The sequence below is a fragment of the Leptidea sinapis genome, chromosome 8 (genome assembly GCF_905404315.1).
Source record: "Leptidea sinapis chromosome 8, ilLepSina1.1, whole genome shotgun sequence".
NCBI lineage: Eukaryota > Metazoa > Arthropoda > Insecta > Lepidoptera > Pieridae > Leptidea > Leptidea sinapis.
In genome coordinates, this window is record NC_066272.1 from 1,285,021 (window position 1) to 1,309,773 (window position 24,753).

The 24,753-nt window shown below is 35.7% G+C and overlaps 1 protein-coding gene across 2 annotated transcripts in view; it reads right to left on the minus strand.

Moving 5' to 3' along the window:
* Positions 1-24,753, minus strand: part of LOC126965631 (NADP-dependent malic enzyme) — a 282,485-nt gene that overhangs the window by 244,345 nt on the left and 13,387 nt on the right. For both annotated transcript variants that reach the window (XR_007729572.1, XM_050809302.1), the window contains exons 5-11: positions 23,726-23,906; positions 20,078-20,206; positions 5,924-6,106; positions 5,207-5,429; positions 4,627-4,769; positions 3,617-3,787; positions 1,113-1,236 (exon numbers count right to left, since the gene is read on the minus strand). Coding sequence is in view for 1 of the 2 variants with exons in the window: in XM_050809302.1 (XP_050665259.1) it covers positions 1,113-1,236; positions 3,617-3,787; positions 4,627-4,769; positions 5,207-5,429; positions 5,924-6,106; positions 20,078-20,206; positions 23,726-23,906 (1,154 nt within the window). In the remaining variant the exon portion in view is untranslated. The remainder of the gene's footprint in view (positions 1-1,112; positions 1,237-3,616; positions 3,788-4,626; positions 4,770-5,206; positions 5,430-5,923; positions 6,107-20,077; positions 20,207-23,725; positions 23,907-24,753) is intronic.

The following is a 24,753-nucleotide window of genomic DNA, read 5'->3' on the forward strand; positions in this document are numbered from 1 at the left end:
GTTCTAGTCGGGTAACTGGAAAGCTGCTCGCTTATTTTGACGACCAATTTTGAAATCCTCTGCAAAGGAGCCTCCAACTTAGACCGAGAGCAACGTCCAACTGGTTACCTCATGGGAATTCATTAAATATTCTAAGTCGAAGTTTAGCGAATAGACTGAATAATATTACTTTGCTACTACACACGGGTATATCGAGTGTGACGCCTGCGTTACACATACTAGAACAGCTACATGACAACGATACTATAAAAATTGGTCTAGCAAAACTAACACTTATTGCTTAATGGTTCGGTAACATCCGACCCTCGGACTCCTTATACGATACTCTCTGGTATTGTGGCCACGTGTAGCTATCAGGTACCTGGGACTCGTAACAATAGTTGTACTGACGTATCTTTATGTGGCTTTCAAAATCCTCGGGCTTTGGGTATATAGAGCCGATTCCTGGCAAAACGACCATTTGTTAGATTTTCGATTTCCGTTTTATATTCGTGAGATTTGTAAGGATAGAAGCAAGTGGCGTTCACTTCTCTCTGCCTACCCCGACGGGAAAAAGGCGTGTGTGTGTGTGTGAGTGTTCGATTTTGAGTGTGTGAGACTCGTCAAACAAAGTAAGACAAGGCTCCGTAGATGGTAGATTAATGTCGGCAGGAATCAGTGAAATGTTATCAAACTTTTTAATAAGTCTATTGAATTAATACTTTTATGTTATTAAAACGAACGATCAACTGAAAAATTATAACACACGATTATATCTGCTAAGGGGTGAAGTAAATGTTATTTTAATATTGATTTTAATAAGTAATAGATTTTAATATACAATTAGAATTCCATGCATTTTAATTCTTTAAAAAAAGTTAAGAGATTAAAGAAAAAAACTAACTGAATTATACATTCAAAACCGAATTTAATATCGGAAAATACAAGAAAAATTGCAACATATTTTATTATCTGAGTGAGTCTGAATTCTGAGCTTCAATAATTGTTGTAATATTCATAACCGTAAGCAGTTATGACTGCATGGTATATACTGGATTAGTATATATTATAAAGAAATATGTACAATATAGCACATGTAAAATATGTATGTATGTAAAGATAGCACAGTTTACCTTCATCGTAGGCCATCTTGGCGACTTCTATTGCGATCGCGAGCGAGACATCCTTCACTTCGGACAGAGAGGGGTATATACGTCCTAGAGCCAAGTCGGCTTCACTCACATAGTTCGCCAAAGTCTGAAAATTAAAAAGAAAACATTAACTATATGCACCCTTAATTTTACAAACTAAGGTTTTTAAAAAATAATAACAACATTGTTAGGAAGAAATTTAATTCTTCGATCATTCTAAAACGTAGTTCGATTCGAGGTCGTTATGAAATTATATATTATAATGTCGGCAAGCCTTTCTATTCCAATAAACATAGAATTTTATTGTTGTTCGGAGATGACATCGTTCGGAGAACATACTTGAAATAAGTAGATATGTAATAGTAAGAAATACATCACATCTCTAAAGTTCTCGAAATGGAAACCTTGGGGAAATTACAATCAGCCGACGCCTGCGGCGGAGACAAGTTATATCCTATAAGTGGTCTCCACAACAGACCCGGCTGGAATATCCTAGAGAAATATCTATATTTTTAAAAATTTGTGTAGCAAGCACCCCACATACATCATATCATCATCCACATTCATATTTCATTCACAAAAGTATTTAAAACTACAATAGTAATATACCTTGCACTTCTCTTCGTAGTTCGTATGCTTACGATTCGCATGTCACCGCTTTATTTTTAAAATTTCGATTCCCTTAGGGCCTTGGAGTCACTTACTTTATAATTAATATAATATAATTAAACACCAAATGCCTTCTTCCATCTACGTCTCGAATCCCCGTATTTAAAATATACATTCGCAGCGCTACGATTTAATAACAGCGCAATTGTATACAAAGCCTAATTTTTTATGATAACGGAGTGAAGCCTTTGGCCACATCATCAATCATGTATCAAGAGATTGTCTTAGACCATGTTGAAAAACCTCTAAGACATACACTTTTTTACATTTAAAAATTGGAGTTTCCATCCAGACTGCTTATATCACAAGGCGCGAACTACTTAGTCTTAGCTGAAAGCTAACGTGGCGGACTCTATAAGAGGTGACTGGCCCTCGTCTAGCCCAAATCTGAACCCAACAAGTTATGGTCAGTTTTAGAAGATGTGGCTTGCTCTAATCGACACGCCGATATAGAGTTGCTTAAGAGATAGAACAAGCCGTGATTAAATTGCCCATGAAAATAGTGCGTCAATCTATTTATATCTCTGTTTAAGACAGATTAAAAGTCGGCATAAAATTCAAAGCCTTTAGTCTTATTGCAGAGACGTCAATAAATAAATACATACATATAGGTTTTATTGTGTATAAATGAAACTACTTTATAGAATTTTCACTGATTGCCTGTGTACTTGTGTGCCTTGTGTACACAAACATACTTTTTTAAAGAAATGCATTTTTATTTGGAACAACTTATGGTCACACTAGCTTATTCACGACAATGTTTTTCGATATTAGTATAACACATTATTGATTTATTTGTTCAAAAAGTGAGTGTAGATAAAGTTGTGCATCCAACTGTAAACAATTAGATATTAAATAGGTTAATATTGTAAATTTTAATTTATTTATCAGTTAGCTTTTAAAATCTTAAATATAACGCGAATCTTTGAAATTCAAACCACTAAAAAAAGGTAAACATTTAAGTTCAATATCAAGGTTAAAATGAAATCCAGCGATAAGCCAAAACAACATTGATATAGCCCTTGATGATCACAGATAATGAACATTAATATATTGCAATCAATCAAACTTATCGCCGCGCCGTTATCTGTGAGTATGAATGACGACAAAGAGATATTTATATCACTAACATAGATATAATCCTTAAATAGATTAGTGAGTAAGCAAATCACATTTTATAGAATAGACGGAGAAATAAACCTATTTGTTTGTAACAGAGGAGTGAGAAGAGTGTTGCCTGCCTTTTTTATGACAATAAGGAACGATATGGGCAAGACGTCCAGCTGATGGTCATTGATACGCCTTGCCCATTACAATGCAGTGCCGCTCAGAATTCTTGAAAAACCCAATAATTCCACTACAATTGCTATCGTCATCTTGAGACATAACATGTAAAGTCTCATTTGCCTAGGAATTTCACTAGGTTTCAGGCCTTCAGACTGAAACACAATAATACTTACACATTACTGCTTCACGTCAGAAAAAGGTGCCGTTGTGGGACCCGTAATCTAGCCGGCATCCTGTGAAAGCCTAAGCTATAAAGCCTTAGCCTCTTATGTGGATATTCCGGCTATTTCCTCGGGAGGTATCCAGGTCTTATAGCATTTGCGTCTCACGGAATAGGAACCGCACCGTAGATAAATTACTAGCGTGTAGTAAGATGGAATCAGGCAAGGCAGCTCTTTGAAACACCCTGTGATAAATGTGACTACATTATTTGCATACAGATGTGCGGTGTTTTTGAATCTTCAGCCGCTTATGTCACGGGAAGTGTTGTGAGGAGTCGTCGATGGTCTTCAAGGGTCAAAATGACTTACTCTAGCGGCCGTGAGGAACATAGTCTCCGGTATGTGATGTGTGGCGGTCGCGATCACGCCCAGAGCTATTCCGGGAAATATGTACGAGTTGTTGCCTTGTCCCGTGAGGTACTCCCGCCCGTTGTACTGGACCGGCGGGAACGGAGACCCGGACGCGAATATGCACCGGCCCTGAAACATACGTCATAACTTACTTCAATATTCATACATAAAATCTTATATCATTTATACATCTAAATAGACTGTGGCAGCGTCGAAAAAAATTGAGGTTGACAGTTAACATACAAGACGAGTGTAAGACGTATGTTGTCACGCATACTAAAGTAATAAACCGGGCCTGTTTTCATCGGTTGTTGAAGAGCAAGAGTCTCTATCAGATGTATGAATTATCTTAGCATAAAACATTACTATTATTATCAATTTTATAATATTAATACTTAAACTGAACTAACGGACCCTAAAAACGTTTTTCTACTCAATGTTACTTAAATAATATCAAACAAAGTTAAAACATGATGGGCTTGTGAAATTTTGGGCAATATAAACAGGGTATGCTGATATGGTACCGTATCTTAGATAAAATATTCTCGACCGTAGTGCCATGGTAACAACAGGGCAGCGCGAGTTAGAAAGTAAATGGGCATAGAAAAAGTAAAGTGAAATAAAAATTAGAATATTACATTAGAAGAACCACCACGAATTACTACCGTAACCACCACCGGGTCGGGACGTCCTATATATTATCAACTCGTACTTTGACACCGTGCCATACGTACACAAGTGACGTATGTTTTCCTACATTTTTTATAAGACTCCATATTCTGTCCTTTTATACTCTCAGGGCCAAGCTGCGACAAACATATACACCAACGGTTGGCTCAGTTTTGAAGTCCGCTCGGACGGAATTTGGGTTCGAGTCCCGTATCGTTCATGAATTTGGGATACAAATAATTTGTATAATTAGCACAACAAAAAAAAACAAATTGTTGTTGTACTAACACGTCACTTACATCAGTATGGTCGTATGCGTCCTGCGCCGTGCACTCCGCCTTGCTCGTCGGGTTGGAGAGAGCGAAGATCACTGGCCGCTCGATGTTCTTGGCCATTTGCTTCAACACGTTTGTCGTAAAGGCTCCGCCCACGGTCGAACAACCTAACAAGGTGATATATTTCTTTAATATTATGATTTGTGACGTCTTACGTCTTTATGAACCAGAAACGAGAGGAAGACCTGGCAAAAGATAAGCCAAACCTCGCTGCGCTGACGGTCATTGTATTACTTGTTAACTATACAAGATAGCACTAGAGCAAAATCTTTTATTTCGCATATTACAGAAACTTCTTACACGTGTTAAGATAATGAAATGAAGACTTAAAAATAAAACATTAAAAAAAAGTTTTACTTGTTATAATTAATATGATATTGTGGATAATGTCTCTTTAAGACATCTGGTATTGCAGATTCAAAAGAGCAGCGGTATTAATTTATTATGTGTTGCTTGCCGCATTGCCCCCTTTATTAAAAAAAAAGATTGCATCTTTTATATTTGTCGCCTCTAATAAACAAGCAACATGTTTATCTTTCCTCACCAATGAGACAGCTGGGCTTGATCTTAGCGATACACTTCTCGAAGTCTGTCTCAGGCTCGATATCTTTCCCGAACGCCTTCGCGTGCTCGGGCACGCCCCCTTCTCGGCGCGTCGACAGCAGCCCGTCTACGTCGAACATGTACACACGCGCCTGAGCCTGCTCCATACTAAGACCCTCTGCTACCATGGCCGCTACCGTAAGGTTGGCGATGCCATTGGCTGCCTGAAATACGCATCATACTTTTTACACTAAACGGATAAAAGTTAGATTGGTTTGATTCACACACAGGCCACGCCTATGTCCCAAGGCAGGGAACGGTTCCAGGCATACTGCTCTCGCTTATTTTAGCCATTTGAACTGGTTCATGTTCTTTTATTCTGGACCATGTTCAGTGTATCCGTGATCTAATTGTGATTGACCCTTTCCAACACTGCCATCTCCGAATTGGGAATAGCGAATGCTCTGTAAGCTTTTACAGTCCATTTTCTTTTTATTCACCCTCTCGACATAAGTAAGCCATTTCAACCTTAAATTAGTAGACCCTCGTGTATAACAACGTCATAATTTGGGAGCAGTTGTTAACCCTTCTTAATACACATTGACAGGCTTTCGTAATCATGCAGTGGACGTGTATGTAATACATTTGTAGAGCATTCAGGAAAATTTTGATGACGCCTACAGTGAACATTAAACCCCAATTTACATCATGTACTTACAGAGCCAGCTCCAAGGAAGAAGTATATGTTCTCGCCAAGTTTCCGCTTGGTGACCCGTACGGCAGCCATGAGCCCGGCGACGGCGACACTGGCCGTTCCCTGGATGTCATCGTTGAACGTGCAGTACTTGTTGCGGTACTTGGCTAGCAGACGACCAGCGTTGCCCAGCGCGAAGTCCTCAAACTGTAACAAATAGACATTTGGATAGCCCAAGGTCGAAATACAGCACTATGCATTGCTTGTTTAATGTTTTAATCAAATATTTAACTACTAGAAGATTGTGGAACTATTACGTAACACAAAATATAAGTCCATATGGAATAGTCTGTGCAACAACTCCGACGGCAAAGAGCGTACGGGTCACCTGGTGTTCCGTGGACACCACCTTCTTCTTACAACAACAGAGAAATCACAAGAGATTCGCCGACGTTTTGGTAATCACATCCCTTTCACTCCCGCTTGTCAGAATGAGACAGATGAATGGACGAGACCAGCACACAATTAAAAATGAAAACTATAGAGACGCTCTTTTTTAAAGGACCAGTGAACCGGTGAATGAGCGGTATACAAAAACGTGAACAATTATAAACTAGTGCTATCTACACGGTAACACAGACATATCGTTACCAAATAATAATTGATACTTATTTACACCGCACATCTGTAAAAGCTAATATTTTTCAGCCTTTCCGTACACGAGATAAAGAAAGAGAATTGGCGCCAGTTGGTAGCAAGAGAGAGTAAGGAGAAAATTTACAAACCAAAGTCGAGTATCATTTGCTCGAATCATTTTGTCGAGCTTTATTTGTATATCACCACTAAAGATTAAAGCGTATAAAAATTCATGCTCAAAAATTATGAAACAAAACTTTTTTAACATTAAAATTATCATAAATTTCTTTTCAAAGTCAATATAATATGTAGTCAAGTTGACGCACACACAAAAGTCCAATAGTTACATTTATAATTTGATAAAAGCTGTCATACAAAGATATGTTGATGTCCGCGTATACTACATATGCCAAAAACATAACGTGGAAGGGATGTCTATGGTTATGGTTTGTAAAGTGGCTTTGATCCAGTTCAGTTCAGCCCTGTTTCACTGCGACCAATGTGATCTATTGTGATAGCCACTGTTAACTATATAGCTCTCTGCTAACATTGATTCTTTTCATGAATCTTATTGTCTTTTGTAGTGAGCTGATGTATCTCAAATGGTTGAAGAATTGGACTTCCCAAAGAGATGGTACGTTTATGCATTAAAGGACCATATTCAAAGAGAATGTGTAGCGGGGTTTCATCTGCACTATTACAGAATCTACACGCTCTGCAATCTCTGAGACCTAAGATTGAGAGGTGTTTGTTTATCTGCAGTGCCCCGTTAATGTCCTGGTTAATATGCGTAAGTTTTCTCTACGAGCCCTAGTGTCTCATTCGCAGCCTTTTTGTTGAAGGCTTGGATTAGGGTTTTCGAATGGGTTAAGCTCGGAGTGTTGCTCCAGAGTTTAATGCACTCTTGTGAACATGATGTATCAAAGGTTGATTTAACAAGACTCCTTGGGACACCACAGAAGGGTTCAGGGCCAAATTGAGTGCATTTAGCACCAATTCTTGCAAGTTCGTCGGCGTATTCATTGTCTTCGATCCCTGCATGTCCTGGAACCCATCGAAGTGTCACTCTGTTTATTCCTCCCAGAGTATTCAGTATAGTCCCGCAGTAGTCTACAAGCTTTGAGACTGTTCTGTTGGAGTCTATAGCGGACAGAGCCGCCTGACTATCTGTGTGGATATAAATACACTTGCCGACGTAGCCTTTATTTAGGTTGGTTTCCGCACATTCTATTATGCCGTATACCTCCGACTGGAAAACGGAGGCAAACTTTCCAAGTTGACAGAATTGCCAAATTCGGGGCACTCTCCGAAGATTCCATAGCCAACGTAAGAACCCGACTTGGATCCATCGGTATACCATTCAAGGCTCCCTTTTTTTTTCAAGTAATTCGATAGTTTCACCAGTCCTCTCTTGTGGAGAATTCAATACTAAAGTTGCTGATGAAGTCAAATTTCGGCAACATGGCGTCACTCACCATGTCTAATACAGGACTTCTCAGTAAGGATTACTCAAATAGCCGCAGCGAATTTGAGAGCCAGTTCGTCCGCATATGGGTCATTACTCTATGCATGCTGGCCCTCGCCTCCTTTTGTAGATATAGGTTTAGGGGCGGCAGGTTCAGAAGTGCATTTAGAGCTGCTGCCCGCGTGGAAGTCATGGCTCCTGTTGTTATCGCGCATGCAGTTCTTTGAAGGCTTCCTTCCTTTGGCAATAACGGTCTTTTGGGCAATTTTTCTGCACCAGACCACAAAGCTTACAATGGCTGTGTACAACCAAAGGGCCATTTTGGGCTTCAGGCCACATTTTTGGCCGACAAGACGACTACAACTACTTAAGGCAAATTTTGCCTTTTGCACAATACCGTCCACTTGACTATTCCAGGTAAGTCTAAAGTAAGTCCCAGATATTTTACCTTGTCGGAAAACGGTATAGATTTATTATTCAGTCGCGTAGATATGAGGCCTTTTAACTTCCGCTTCCTTGTGAAAGGAATCAGGACAGTTTTGTCAGCTAATAATAATATAAGGTTAATATCGCCACTTCATTGTCTTGGCACCATTTGGATATTATATTAAGCGCTTTCTGTATAAGGTACGAGATGGTACTTTGGCTGTCAACTCGAATCATTTTCACTATATCATCAGCATAACCTTGAGTGTCGATTCGAAGTTCATTTATCTTATAGAGAACCCCATCAATGACAAGGATCCATAGTAGAGGCGAAATGACGCCTCCTTGTGGACATCCTTTTGTGGTCATTTACATCAAGAGAAACTTCATGTAGCCTCAATCTAACAATCCTACTTGAGAGCATCGACTCAACCCATTTGACCGTGGTAGAATCGGCCATTTTATCGGCTAAAGCCTTAACTAAGGCCTTTATGGGTGTTTTATCAAATGCTCCTTCAATGTCTAGCAAGGCGCAAAGCGCAATTTGTTTGTCCTCAAGTGCCCTTTCAACCCTGTCTACTAGATGTAATAGGGCGGTTTCAGTAGATCTATCTCTACAATAGGCATGTTGAGTACGGTGGATGGGGTTATTAGTAAAACATTATCTCTGATGTACCTGTCTATCACCTTCCCCATACCTTTCAATTAAGATGAGGTAAGGCTGATTGGTGGGAAGGATGGAATTGGTTTGGAATTGAGTAGTCCTTTCTGCCAGCCTATAAACAGTACCTTGACCGTAGTCCACTGTTCTGGGATGTGTCCACATGCAAAACTCGCTCTGTAGATCCTGAGTAAATGTGGAAGGAGAATGTCAATTCCTTTCTGCAGCAAGATAGGAAGGATGCCATCCTCCCCACTTGTTTTATAGGGTTGGAACGATTTAATTGCCCATTTCACCTGTGCCGGTCTTATTACTAAGAGATTTGTTAGTCTAAAAGTCAAATTTTAACAAATAAATTTTATTTTAGGGAACTTAAGATTTTAATAACCAGTTAACCGAATTATTTTATGTAGATAAAAATATTATATTTGAGTGATTGTTTCTCTCATTGTAGGTTACCTTAACTTATTAGATAAGGTCCAAATCCATTTAGGAGGTGCGTTAAGGAGTAATAAAAATAAACACAAAGTAATAAATAAACATACACACTTTCGCTTTTACAATACGAGTGTGATTTTTGATAAAAACGTAAAAAAAAATCCGACTGATCAGAAAATAGGGACAGACTGACAAACGTTAAACTTATAGTAATCCTCTTTTTCAACTGCAGCTACTCCACTGATGTCACTGTCCAAATCGGGTTCTAAATTCAACATACGCATCTTAAACTGAAATAATATTTTAAACAACTAGAGTAATCGCATAAATGTATAGCTTGGTGTAATTTGTGGCATGTGCCATATTTTGTTTTAGTATGACGTGAATTGTTTAAATGTACAGACTATAGAACGTCATTGATATTACGAGGTGCAAATATGTTTTACAAAATATGCAAGGGCAAAAATAAAGAAATACTTAGAAGAAGCAAGATTCATAAAGAAATTGCTGAACTGATATCACAAGAGGCGAAGAAGTAAAACAAAAAAGTTATTGATTTAAGGCTGATTAGCAATTCTATTCTCTGGAAGCCATACTTGAGACGCTCGCTACTTCCTCACAGCGAATCCCCTTTATACATACTGCATGCAGAGTGATCGGGGATTCAAACAAAGACATATGTTTCAAACTCTTATAGTTATATAATTCGCGTTTCCGATGTCTTCAAGCAGTCTTCGTTAGCCTCGCTAAAACTCGAGAACGGCTGAACCGATTAGGCTAATTTTCGTCTTGAATTATTTGTGGAAGTCCAGAGAAGGTTTAAAAGGTGAATAAATAGGAAAATGCTGCTATATTAAATAAAAACAACAAATTTGTTTTTCCTTTGATGTGTCCATACATAATTTCTATGAGAGAATTAATTGACGCACGGTTTGACAGTTCTGCTGTGAAACAATTTCATTACGACTGCAGGGTCCATATTTTACGAAGTAATTTTTGATGTTACGATATATTATTGACAAATTCATATAAAACATTATTATATTTATTATATACAGAACAACGTCTGTCGGGTCAGCTAGTATAATATAAAAAAAAGTTTAACTGACTTGAATTTTTTATTTGACAGTATTGATATTTGGCGGATAGAATTGTTGGTCATAATATTTTATTGAAACTGAAGTATAAAAAGATAAAAACAGAAATGTCCATTGGGAGTAGGTATAAATTATTATGATAAACTATCATCAAATATTATATATTTAGTGTATGACATAACATAACGAAATCTTATCTTTTATCTTTCAAGTGCACAATCCTGATTCTCCACAGCGATAACTCAAATTTACACACGTGAAAGTTAATAAATATTATTAACCATTGCAACTATGACACTCAATGCCATGCGTTCAAATTAAAAAATATTATTATGCAAAGTGATGGAAATTTGTATTATTACTTTTTTTATTATTAAATCGCTCAGACCCTTCTTCTGGACCAAAATGGTTCATTTTAGAAACCATAAATTTAATTTTGTAAAAATTGTAGTAAGGCCTCTATGATTCTCATGACCTCAATTCAAGTTAGAGAGCAGTAATTGTGAAGGATTTTGGTTTTATTTACGAGACCGATAAGTAACAACTCGGGGAGTAATTTTGATGTGAATATAGAAAAAGTACGCATGCAGCCAATATATTTTCAAATAGCACTAGTAAAAAAAGACTTCGATGCAATGTAATGAAATACACCAATTCTAGGCGTTGTTTTACATCTGTCACTCTGATTAATACCAAATCATCATCAATTTATATCCTCGCTGGTAATCTATATGAGTTGTGAGTAGGACACGTTTACCTTCCTATTTAGATTTCTATAGTATGAAACCACTGGAGACATCAATTTTGTTTTTCAAAAAAAAGAAATAAATTTATTTACCATAAAGGCATACCACCAGGAGTGGCAATAACATAACATATTGCAACAACACTTGGTAAACGTCATGAAGCTACATCAGTTGCCAAGGTTTCGCAAAAATGTAAAAAAATGTATTGTAAATAAATAATTTATAAGTATTCTTGATTTGTTTAATACGTTTATCTTGACTTGTTTAGTAGATTTTGTTAATTTCTTAGTTTCATTACATTATAGTATGGTTGTTTTATAACTTATACTTACTTTATGAAACTATTTCACACATAATTTAGCATGCGGTATTCACCTTAAAAGGTAATGCATTTAGTAATAAGACCCTTGTAAATTCGCATAATAATAATAAATGTATTATTGTAATTACCACTGGTGAATCTAAATAAATAACAAATAAATCAGTTAGAAAAGTGGCTTTGACATGGGGATAGGAACTTATAAGAAACTCCCAGCCCACCCATCTTTTGAATCATAAAACAACTGTTTAATATTATATAAGTCTACTAGATGGCCTGCGTCACCGAACCCAACAAGAATAATGCATCATTATCCTCTAAATAATCTACTATAGTATAGTAACCATCTTTGTCAAAAAAACTTTAAATATTTTCAAGCTTCTGTTAACGTTTAAATATTCCAGGTGAGCAATTACCCCCATTATCAAATTATGTATTTTTTTCATTTATGGAACATAAGATAGTACTTAGATTTAAATACAATAATAATTACAAAAATTTAAACTGAATAGAGCTTATCTGCGTATATGTTAGCCCCTAAAAAGACTAAAAAAAAGAACAATTTGGAATAATAAATATTAATACAAAAGAATTAAGTACATTTCCGCATGATGCGACGTTTCGGCGTTAATTTAAAAACTCTCCAGTACTCGCTGTTAAATATCATTATATTTCATGTTTAAGTATCATTATATTCTAATCATACATGTAAACAGTATGACAATCGTGTATAAATAATATAGTAGATACATGACAGTATAATAAACAGAACAAGCATCTGATACAAGGATAACAAACAAATGAACGATATCGTTACATAACTTAATGAAACGATTTGTTTTGGGCATAAGAAAATCATAAAGACTGATAAATATTTTTATACGTAGTCTGCCCAAAATAAGTATCAAAACATGGGTAGGGTACAGGTGAATAAAGTTACAATTTCGTAGCAGTTTTATATTTTAGAACACTTATGGCACAAATTAACTTGCCACAAGTAAAGTATATATAGCCTGTGTTATGGGTTACAACACAATGATATACTTAATACAATATACTTACTTAAACATACATATCTATATATATATATAAAAGAAAGTCGTGTTAGTTACACTATTTATAACTCGAGAACGGCTTTACCGATATGGCTGAAAATTGGTGAGGAGGTAGCTTAGAGCCAGGAGACGGACATAGGATATAATAAGTCTAAAATATCAAAAAAATTACGAAAAAATATTAATCATCAGCTCTATTCAGTATACATTTTTACAATTATACTTCATGGGCAACATGGACAAATAACTTGATCGATGTGAAGAGATCAATGCAGCAATGATAATAGCAATTCTTCAGATCTGCAGCAACTACTTAATGAACATTTTGCATGACGAGTTAGCCCGCAAATCTTTACTTTCCGATCTGTCTCGCATTCGCCCTGACCATTCAAATCTTAAGAACAATCCTTGAAAGTTTGTGGTATGAATCAAGACAATCCATTTCCGAAGTTCAATCTATATATATATATAAGAGATTTCCACGTATATAGTCACTCATCACGATATCTCTGGAACCACTAGAGCTAAAGACTTGAAATTTGGTAGGAATATCCTTTTCACCGAGTAGAGGTCAGCTAAGAACGGATTTTCCAAAATTCCATCCGCAAGAGTTTTTTTTATTATGAACAGAACAACATCTGTCGGGTCAGCTAGTATTCATATAAACATACATAAATACATTTAAACATCCATGACTCCTAAACAAACATCTGTATTCATCATATAAATGTTTGCACCTACCGGGATTCGAACCCGGGACCTCTAGCTTAGTAGGTAGGATCGCTAACCACTCGGCTATACAGGTTGTCAAAAAAAGCAGTTGTTTCACACAATTGTAAATAAAAACAAAACAAGCGGCTTATCGCTTATCATCAATAAGGCCACACATTGAGATTGCAATAGCGCAAAATGATAAGATAAACTGCTGGAATTGCGTCAATGATTGCTGAGAATCACGATTTTATTACATAACACTCGATTAAGTGTATTACTAAGCAAAACTCAGGTTACTAAAAATAAACATAAAAAAAAATGTATAAAAGCAGTTTAAAAAATTAAGTAAATGATAAAAAAATTGATGTTTGCAAGAAATATAAACGGGTAAAATTTATAATTACATATTACTATCGCGTTCCGGGCAAACAAATTGCTCTATTGCAACAACAGAGAAATTTCAGCTCTGTCAGTCTTAGAGGAGGTTGTGAAACGTTCCAAAACCATTGTATCAGACTTTCAATAACGAGAAAAACCATTATGTATATATATATACCATATGTATATATAAATGCATTATTGTTAAATTTACTTTATCGTAACACAATGTTAAGGTCATCATTTTACATTATACATATTATATTGTAATTGAAATAATTTGTAAATCGATATAAATGTAAATCTTGATATAAAACAGTGGCATTGAGGTTTTTGCTACATTTTCTCATTAGCTCAACCCTTTACGAAGTAGCGGTAGATTCAAAAAGATTTTTTTTTGACATTCATAAATGTCATTTCCGTGACCTACGTAAATAAACTGATTTTGATTTGATCAAACTGAAATATTCTTTATAGCATTACAGTAATATAAATAGTGATAGAAATTACGTCGGACAGATCGTCGCCCCCACGTGATATACAACACTAGAACTCCATAAAAAAGTTGGGTATGTAGAATAGTTAAGTCATCATAAATATGCAGGCTTTTTTTTGTTCTGCATAGTAACTTAATTAAAACATATTAATCTTTTCACAATAACACTATATAAAAATACTATGTATCGGTTGTAAATTATTAATACTTTGTTCTTGTTCTTATGCTGAAATGGTTTGGACACGTGAAGCGAATGAGTGAAGAAAGAATGACGCATCAAATATATAAGGCAAGTGTGTGTGGGCAAGTCGGCCGCGGGAGACCTCGTAGAACATTCGTCGACCAAATTGGGGACGTTTTGAGAAAAGGAGAGGTCCGAAGCACCCGGAACCGGCGAGCATGTATGATAAGAGTAGTGAATGGAGAGGAAGCGCGTGACGTTTGTAAGGATAGAAGCAAATGACATTCTATTGTCTCTGCCTACCCCGACGGGAACAAGGCGTGAGTTTATGTATGAATGTTATGTTTTTCGTGGGATAATATTTGAACGTTGTTTTGTGTTCAGTATTGGTAACCAATAAACCAGTTGTTTTGGTAACTGTAAAATAACATTGTATTGTTTCATCAAGTAGCTAGCAACCACGCGCAACGATATGGATCGCGGAAACTTAAGACTTGAATAGAAGGAGGAGGAAGGGCTTGAATAGAAGGACCAAGGAATAAGGGGCATGGTTTGATATCAGCATTATATTGATCCATTTGCATCAAATCGGTAACATAAGAAACCTTGAAAATGGGTGTCCCATGATTACTGACATGAACTGACCTACTTACATAGACCCTTGGCACCGGCTTAGAAATAAATTATTTATTTATTTTCAGGGAACATACAGTCTTTAACAAATGATATACATGATATAGGTAAAATTAATATCCCAGTGACAATGAGTCCCGTACAGGTTAAACATAAGAAATTTTTCAAGTGTAGACGCAACATAATATAGTTATCACAATTTTGACCATTATCTATAAAGAGGACAGTATTTTTCTTACATATATCTTAAATTTACCAATTGAAAGATGAAATATATCAACTTCTAAAATAGTGCTGTTGTACAGGCTAATAGTTGTTCTAAAATAAGTAATCGAAATAATTAAGAAATGTGGATTTTAAACTTTAATCGCAAAGCTGACTCAGGTTAAAGGTGGCAGCAATGTCCTAAAGCTTACCTTTGTTAAAGTGACGATAACTGTATGGTGGTCATGGTGTAAGACACAACAGCTTCTTTTGTACTGAATTTAGAACAATTATTTCAAAACTCGCAGTAGGACAGTCCCTACTCGTCATCCGTTCTTCACAATTATTATGTTAACGCAGGACCTCACACGGCTCGAAAAATACTTTTAAACTCACAGATCCTATATTAACAATACCTCCGACATCCTACCAGAACTTGTCCCAACCGACTAGCATTTTTTCTGAGATTTGAGCCAGATTGAGTCCAGTCCAGAAAGTTGTATCACAAAGGCACTTATGACCATCCCTTGAGATGGCAGAAATGTATTGATGACGAGGGTAAGTATTTGTTTATTTATTTTTCGAAGTATTTCGATCAAATAAATAGATACTAACTAACAAAAGAAATTTTGGAGCAGTACAAAACGGGAATATCTTAATGAAGTATCCAGTTAATAACATTATATTATAGGTAAAAACCCATAATATTAAATATATTATTTATAAAAAAACATTTATAGGTATTTATACATGCATATGAGGACTAGTCAACATTAATATATAATGTAGCATTTAGGAAGTCCCGTTTTTTACAATATCAGATGAAATGTTTACTCGCGTGGTGCGTCGCTACCGAGAAAAGCGACACTTGAAAATAAATATAACATATGAATGTATTATTAAACAGTGCAAAATGGCATTAACCTCAATTCATAAAGTATTTTAATACCCGTGTCAACATGAGCGCAAGATACTGCAGTAGCATTGAGAGGAAATTACCGTCAGTATTTTCAGCGGGAAAAGAAATGCTTCATCATTGATTATAATAACGCATAAGAAAGCGTTTTCGCTTCGGTGTAATGTAGATCAATATCATGTCCATACCTCGGTATAATACGGCATCGTTACAAGTATCCAAGATACCAGCGCCACTGTCCTTGGTAGCGGTTAATTTGCCTTGCCTCAACATGCCCTTGAGAATTATGAAACGTTGAAAACATTTTGCTTTCTACAATCTGACGGCGATGATATCATAAAAATCAGTCAAGTATAAAGTTTACTATAAAAACTTTTGATTCCATTAAGGGATTATACACACAAACACACTAGCAATTAACAGGCCACGTTTAGATTTTAATTTGCTTTATAATTTCTTGCGGCCGTCATCGTGTCTTTGCGTAATAGGCGTTTCACTGGACTTCTGGACTGGAGTACCGTAATAACGGATGAGTGAAACGTGGACGATTGAAAGATTTAGTACACGCTACTTTAACCATGTACAATTTTGTTGCCGGTCTAAACGAACCATCTAGGCGACTTAGCGCTTGTACGTGAGAGCCCTAAGAGAACACAATACACGCATCACATCATCAGCAGTAAGACGTCGAATCCTGGACGAAGGCCTCCCCCAAGGATATCCACAAAGTCCTACGCTGCCCTTATCCAGCGCTATTCCGCAGATCTTGACCAGATCGTCAGTCCTTCTTGTGGTGGGGACTACTAACATTGCGTCTTCCGGCACGTGGTCGCCATTCGAGGACATCACTGACCCACTGCCACTTCAGTTTCGCAATCATTTGGGCTATCTCCTCATTTCTGATTCGATGTCGCAGGGAAAATTCAAACAAAGCCCTCTCCATTGCCCTCTGTGCGATCAAGACCTTTCTCATCAGGGACGTAGTTAGAAACTATAAATATGAAGTGAAGTCGAAAATTATAAAATGCTATAATGTATAGTTATAATATGTATTAATGACTGTGCGTGCATATATTTCTACACATTATGTCAATTAGGAATGAACCAAGCGTTATACAGTACCGAGAGCCATTATAAGATATTAGTGTGTTCTGAGATTAGCGTCCACGAACGAATCAACAAGCAGACAGTCTGAAAACTAATCTTGTGGCCTGGAGACAAAGACTTTGACAATCAATGTTTATAAAAAAGTTGACAGATGTCATCGCCCGACAAGGCGTGACCAGTTAAAACAACAATATTACATAATTAAATTATGCATTTTTAAATATTTTATGTACGGGTGACAAAGTTTACTCCTTGACTTTTACTTGTGATTTAAGAATTTTTAAGAACGGTATCTCAAATCTTAATGTGATTTAATTGACATATTTTAAAATAAACCCACCAGTCAAATGCTTGTTATTACTACAAATGCTTAACATAGACTAAGTTGACAGCAGCTGACCACAACTCATGTTACAGTGTAAGAGTCTTGCTCTGTGCTTCCGCGGAGTATAAAAAGAATAGGGAAGTCCCAAGCCCAAAGGTGTCGTAAGAGGTGACTAAGGGTATTTATTATATTTATTATTTACCAGTAGGAGGCTCCATTGCACAGGATGCCGGTTAGATTATGGTTACCACAAAGGCGGTTTTTTCTGCCATGAAGCAGTAATGTGTAAGAATTATTGTTTCTCGGTCTGAACGGCACTGTGCCTAGCGAAATAACTTGGCAAATGAAACGTAACATCTTATGTCTCAATGTAACGAGCGCAATTATAATGCCGCTGAGAATTATTGGGTTTATAAGAATCCTGAGCGGCACTGCATTGTAATGGTCAGGGCGTATCAATTACCATCAGGTGAACGTCCTGCTCGTCTCGTTCCTTATTGTCATTACATCAAAATTCATCTCTACCATGGACACGGTGACACAGCACGCTTACGACTTTATTATAATTTACTTTTTGCTGACGATATGAAGGTCTTAATCTATTGGTTCCACTAGCGATGCTTTTCAACTGCAAGAAGATCTTTTGAGACTTGACCAGTATTGTGCTCTCAATAGATTGGACCTTAATGTTGCGAAATACTTTGTATTAACTTTTACTCGCAAACAGTTTCACTATGAGATTAAAAGCTTTATCTCGTGTTAATACGATCAGAGATTTAGGTGTTACCTTTGACACCAACTTAACATTTAGTGAACATATTAATGATATAACTGAGAAAGCATTCAAAGCATTAGGATTTGTTGCCCGGTCATCTCAAGACTTCAAGCAGATGAAAACGTTGAAAGTTCTTTACTGTGCTTATTTGCGAACTCACTTAGAATACGCGTCTGAAATATGGAACCCTTGTTATGCCACATACATTAAGAATATAGAAAAGATTCAGAAGAAATTCACTCGTTTTCTCTGCTATCAATTTAGAGTGCCTAGAGATGAATACCCTCAGCGCTGTCAGAAATTTCATCTGTTACCACTCCAGCTTAGAAGAGACTCGACTGATATTAGGTTTCTTGTAAAAATAGCCCAAAGTGTGGTGGATTGTCCTCCTCCTCCAAATCCTCCAAAAACTCCAAATCGAACATTAAGAAAGCATGATTTACTTTACGTACCTACCAGTTATTCTCAATATAGAATAAACAGTTACATACCACGCGTCACCAAACTGTTCAATATGTATAATTGTGATAGCCGATTTGATCTTTTTAGATTGTAGTATAAAAAGCATAAAAGGTGCGTTCGTAAATGATTTTATGAAGTCAAAAAATATATCATAAGTGTATCTTTATATAAGTGTTTCTATTCTAAATCTATAGTTATAGTTAGACTAAGCAAATTTCTTTCTATATGTGGAAGCTTGTAATTGGCTTTTAGAATTATGTTTACTATTGTTTATATTGTAAATGTTGCTGTAAGCTACCCAAATAAAATAAAATAAAAAATAGAGAGGCGAACCCGAAGCTACTCCGTTGTAAACCATGCAATACAAATCCATTAAAATTTAAAGATTAAATCTCTCATACTCTGTATTACCGTAGTGTTAAACACGCGCTTTAACAAATGCTACTGCTACTCAGGCCCGTATTCAAGGAGGCGTCAAAATACGTAATTAATGATGAGGTGTGTTTTGTCACTGTCTTCATAACTGTGTATAAAAGTGATGAAACATGATGAAGGATTTCGTATTGCAACGCCTTATTGAATACGGGCATTTATAGCTGCCGAGTGCTCATAAGGGCGTTGCTATAATTCAAGCAGGGCCTAATGATTGGCAACGCCACAAAAATACGTGCAGAAAAGCTTAACGCTGGTTCGCCTATACTTGATATGATAATCCAGATTTAGGATCCAAGATTAAATTTAATGTTATCCCCGCAAAACAATAACACTTCTTCGAAGACCTTTTCGAAAAACTGTACTCAGCAATAACTCATCAATTTCCAGGATGTCTAAAATACTAAACGATAGTTGCAAACATCTGGACCCTTTTTGGGGACTGACTAAAAACATTCCGTAGTAAAAATTTATTAAGTGAAAAATTAAATAATTTGTAATATTAACAAAATATATTTAACTGATTTCAATATAGCGAACTGTGACCTCATTTGATTATACCATATTTGTAAGCTTCATAATAATTGCAAGCTGTATCTGCCTTAAAAGATAACGCATTTAGTATTAACTTTTATATGTTGTATTGTTGCTTGAATTAATATAATTATCGCTGGTGGATTGAAAAAAAAATAAATACTTTATAGTAACTTACTTGTAACAGCGTATTCTGGCCGTATCTCCGCACACAAGCCTCCATGAACTCGTCTATGAACTCGTCGTATTCCTGACCTCTGACGCGCTTCTGACGGAGACCGATATAAAGTGGATCCTCCAGTAAATCCTGTGTATAAAATTTATTAAAATTTCTGTCTATTAAATTAACATATTTCACTTCGAGATTTTAAATAAAGCATTCTAGTAGCCCAAAAAATTCGCGATGACACTGTCATAAAAATTAAGTTACATCTTAATATTAAGTTACAGTATTTTGTTATGAATCTACAGTGACATCCATCTAGTATAATATCATCTATCGAGGGGCCGGGGGATATACTGATGCGAACAAGAAGTATATTCCTTTTAAACACATTGAGTGAATTGACATAGATACAAATAAGTAAGTGAATATATTTTTAAGTTTCAATTGCGATTGGTGTAAATATCTGTGTCCTTATTTAGCGAGCTGATACACGGATAACATAGTATTTTGTTTGATTAACGCGAGCTTTACGCAAAATCTTATGTAAAAACATAGTTACAATTACACGCGTTGTAATCCTTTAAAAAGTCTTTTATTATCAGCGATAAGCGTAGTTTAGAGTTACATAAAAGTCGCAGAACACATTGAAAATAATTCTGATTGAGAGTTTATTATTAATTCACAATGCTTAGTTTTGACGACCCATATAGCTGAATGGTTAGTGACCCTGACTACTAAGCTAGAGGTTCCCGGGTTCGTATCCCGGTAGGTGCAATCATTTATATGATGAATATGGATGTTTGTTTCCGAGTCATCGATGTTAAGTAAGTATATTGTATTAAATATATCTTTGTCTTGTACCCATAGTACAGGCTTTGCCTAGTTTGGGGCAAGATAATTTTTGTAAATGTGTGTCAATATTATTATTATTAGTGGTTAGTTGGTAGTTTAAACGGAAATCGAGGATTATAGTGGTGATCTGTCAGTGAAAATTTGCACTTTATATAGATTAATCAAACTAAATATACCACCAATACAGCTTGTACAGAATTCAAATTTTATTTACTTAATGATAACGATCAAAAAACAAACATTGCGATTGTACTCGTACAGATAAAAATAACATTCAGTATCTGAATGGTTTTTTCTTTCAAACAATGCGATGTCAGTGAAACAGATTTTCCTCATCGATTGTCCTTGGATCTAGACTGTATTTCGATGCAACAGTGACAAGTGAACATAGACTTTGTACCATAACGGATAGGATTTAATTTCAATTTTAATTGATTTAGAACGTAATAATGTTCAACGGTTTAATCGATACAAAATATTAATACATATTGTCTTGCCAGAAATATTTATTACAAAGATCTTTTTTTTTCAACATCAACATTTATTAACTGTAGTTAACCTGAGTTTATAAATTGGTATAATAGTATTAAAAAATTTGAAGCTCAGTCTAAATGACTTAATACAAACTTGTCTTACCACTGGCCTTATCCTTTAATTGTTGAGGTTAGTTATCTTCAATTGATAACATGCATGTGAAAATTATTTGCTTAGGATAGTATTAGGGACTCTATAGATAGAGCTTGCCATGCTCTGTATACCTGTTCATAATGTTTAGATGTCACTACGGCCAGTAGTAGAGCTCTGATTAAGTATAACAACAATTGTGTGGATCAGGCTTTATGACCCGGTGTTGATTCTTACTGTAAGGAACAGTCATGGTTATGGAACATTGTGGTAAGAGACTTAACCACCCTCTCAACAATCTATAAGGCATTTAATATAAAATCTCATGTTGTGATCAATATTATCAGCATACCGAATACACTCTATAAAATAGCTATAGTCAAGTACAAATATCTTAAAGTTGGATGGTATCGATCTATTTGTCCTCTTGCGGTGTTTGCAAATACGACGTAAAAGGAGGGTCATTACGCTATAAAGCATCACACCTAGCGGTAAATACGATAACTTTATAGTATTTCTAATGATATAACGTACAAAGCATTAAAGCTGGCTCATTCAAAATAATAAAGTATAGTAGTTTAGTAGACTTTGTATCTCAATTTAAAACGCACTGTACATCAAATTAAATTATAAGTTTTAGAAAAGTCTTTATTATCGATCAATAAGATATTAATGATCGATATTCCCCAAAGTAATAATTATGATATAAGAATTTAATTCAATGAATGAATTGAGATGGATTGACCACTTCAATCGATAGGCTGTAGGATGGATGAGAGTTGATTGACTGCACTTACATATAGAACGATATAGTAAAGTTCAACTTGAGCGTCATAAGATCTGGCAAGTCGTGAAAAGGGGCTGCGCCTTTCCGCTACTTCAAATTTTTCACAAGAGTACCAACAATAAAAGATGTGGAAACCAGTACATCGGAACCATATATTAAGTAAAATAATTTTACAACATTGTTATATATTATAGTTAAAACCAATGTAGCTCATGTTGCTATGAAGGTCACATCAAAGGAGACGGGGATTTCTGGGCCAAAATGTAATAAGTTGAGATATGGGTTATGAAAATTTTCATATTTTTCTATTTCAAAATATAGAAAATTAGGCTAACTCACAATCTAGAAAACGTGAAATCCTAAAATTAAGTTCTCGCTATCTTAAAATTCACGATTAAAATGGGATATCGATTGCTATAATCTTATTATGTGAATGAGTTAATACAATTCAACCCAAAACCACTTAAACCAGATGATTGATTCAATAACAGTACCTAAAAAAATACATTATAATGAACATAACGTCTTTACTTACAAAATTAAATATCAACTTAATATTACAAAGAAATCAATCGAAGAAAAAGTCGATTCTGAATCTCGTTCTGTATTTATAATCTGTGCTGAGAATTGTCTAGAATGTCAATTGTCAATCATCATTTCGTTGTATCGTTTGTGCGTACCTACGCCATTTGTCATTTGAGTGTTTCCCGTTGTTTTATTGATATTTTCCTTCTTTCTATTTGACTTCTGATATTGCTAAACTTGTACGATCATCATCGTACGGCAAAAAAACAATCGCATCTCAAAAATCAGCTGTTTTAATATAGATTGTTGCCCATATATTGCATAACCTCAATTTTACAAAACCTCCTATAACTCTGCTTTCAGATTGCCAAAAATCCTCAAATTCTCAGTGATGTTTTTTTAATTTATAAGCTATTATTGACACTTATTTCATCCTTTTACATCTTGGCCCAGTAATGTATGAAATCCGTCTCCTTTTTTTGTCTCTCACACTAGGGTTGAGTATGATAATTTTCCGGTACATATTTTTATTTACTTTCCTTGCTCATTATGTTTAAGCCACTGTATGGCATCATTCGAGAAAAATCCTTAAGAGTAAGCAAGGCGTACTTTAATGAATTCATTCGTGTCATCAACATTCAGTGCGATTTAACAAGCGATACGAATATGATGTTGGTGATCATTATTAGTGTAGTACGAGTTTCTGATACCTAGTAAGAATTGTTTTACTGACAACCGGAACTTGTAATAAATTATTATTACAATTTACTAGTGCTATCCGAACTCTGAAGAATACGTACGTTACAATATAAATTACATTGAGTTTGAACCAAAGAAATTAGCCATTAAGGCATACGAAACACATTACCTACCTGGTTGTCGGTGCCGACGTCCAATGTAATCGGCAAACATTGGTGGGGTTTGATGCCTGCGAGTGCCGTGTATAACGATAGCTTTCCGACGGGAATTCCCATTCCATAAGCGCCCAGATCACCCAGACCAAGGATACGTTCGCCATCAGTGAACACAATAGCTCTCACATCTGGTTCAGGCCTAAAAATATATCCTTTTAAGGAAAAAACAATTTCATATTTAACATAGGCGCTGCGAGCCGCACTCTTCTGATTGTTAATAGGTAACGATTACAATTAAGTATTGTCATCGTTACCTATTAACATGGAAGAGCCTCCAAAATTATATATTTTTTGGAGTGCATTAAACATCTACGTAAAATGTTAATGAGATTCACGGAATACATCTACTTACCAAGTTTCAACAGTATAGTTCCTTTAGTTTGGGATAAAGTGGCTGTGAGATACACGGATAGACAGACATGCCGCATCTATAAGGGTTCCGTTTTATGCCAATTGGCTACGGAACCCTAAAAACTTGTTAATATAATTTGCTAATGTGCTGCTAGGTATATTTGGTAATTTTCGCATTTCCCGCACTGGCTGTATGGGTGTGCCTTTGCAATTCGTTGAAGAAAAAATGAAACCACTCACCAGAGATAAATATGTACACTACATTTCCCGCCCATTTAAGGGGAACTCGAATGCTTGAGATATTTTTTGTTTTATTTATATTTTATTATGGGTTCGTATAAAAGAAAAAACCTCTCCAGTTTAGCCTTTTTATATAAATGACACAACAGGTTCTGGGGGTATGAAACAACACCAATTGTTTAAAATTATTAAATGAATAACATATTACTTATTTCAATAAGTATGTTTATTATTTTTTATGTCAGAATATAAACACGTTTTCAATTGGATTTTTCATCAGAATTCTTATTAGTTTAGTGACGAAAATTTACGGACGATTAATTATATGTTAGTCAACCTTTCGTCTGTAGTTTATTATTTTTAAGGATCCTTTAAAGACTCATGTTTCTTTACCA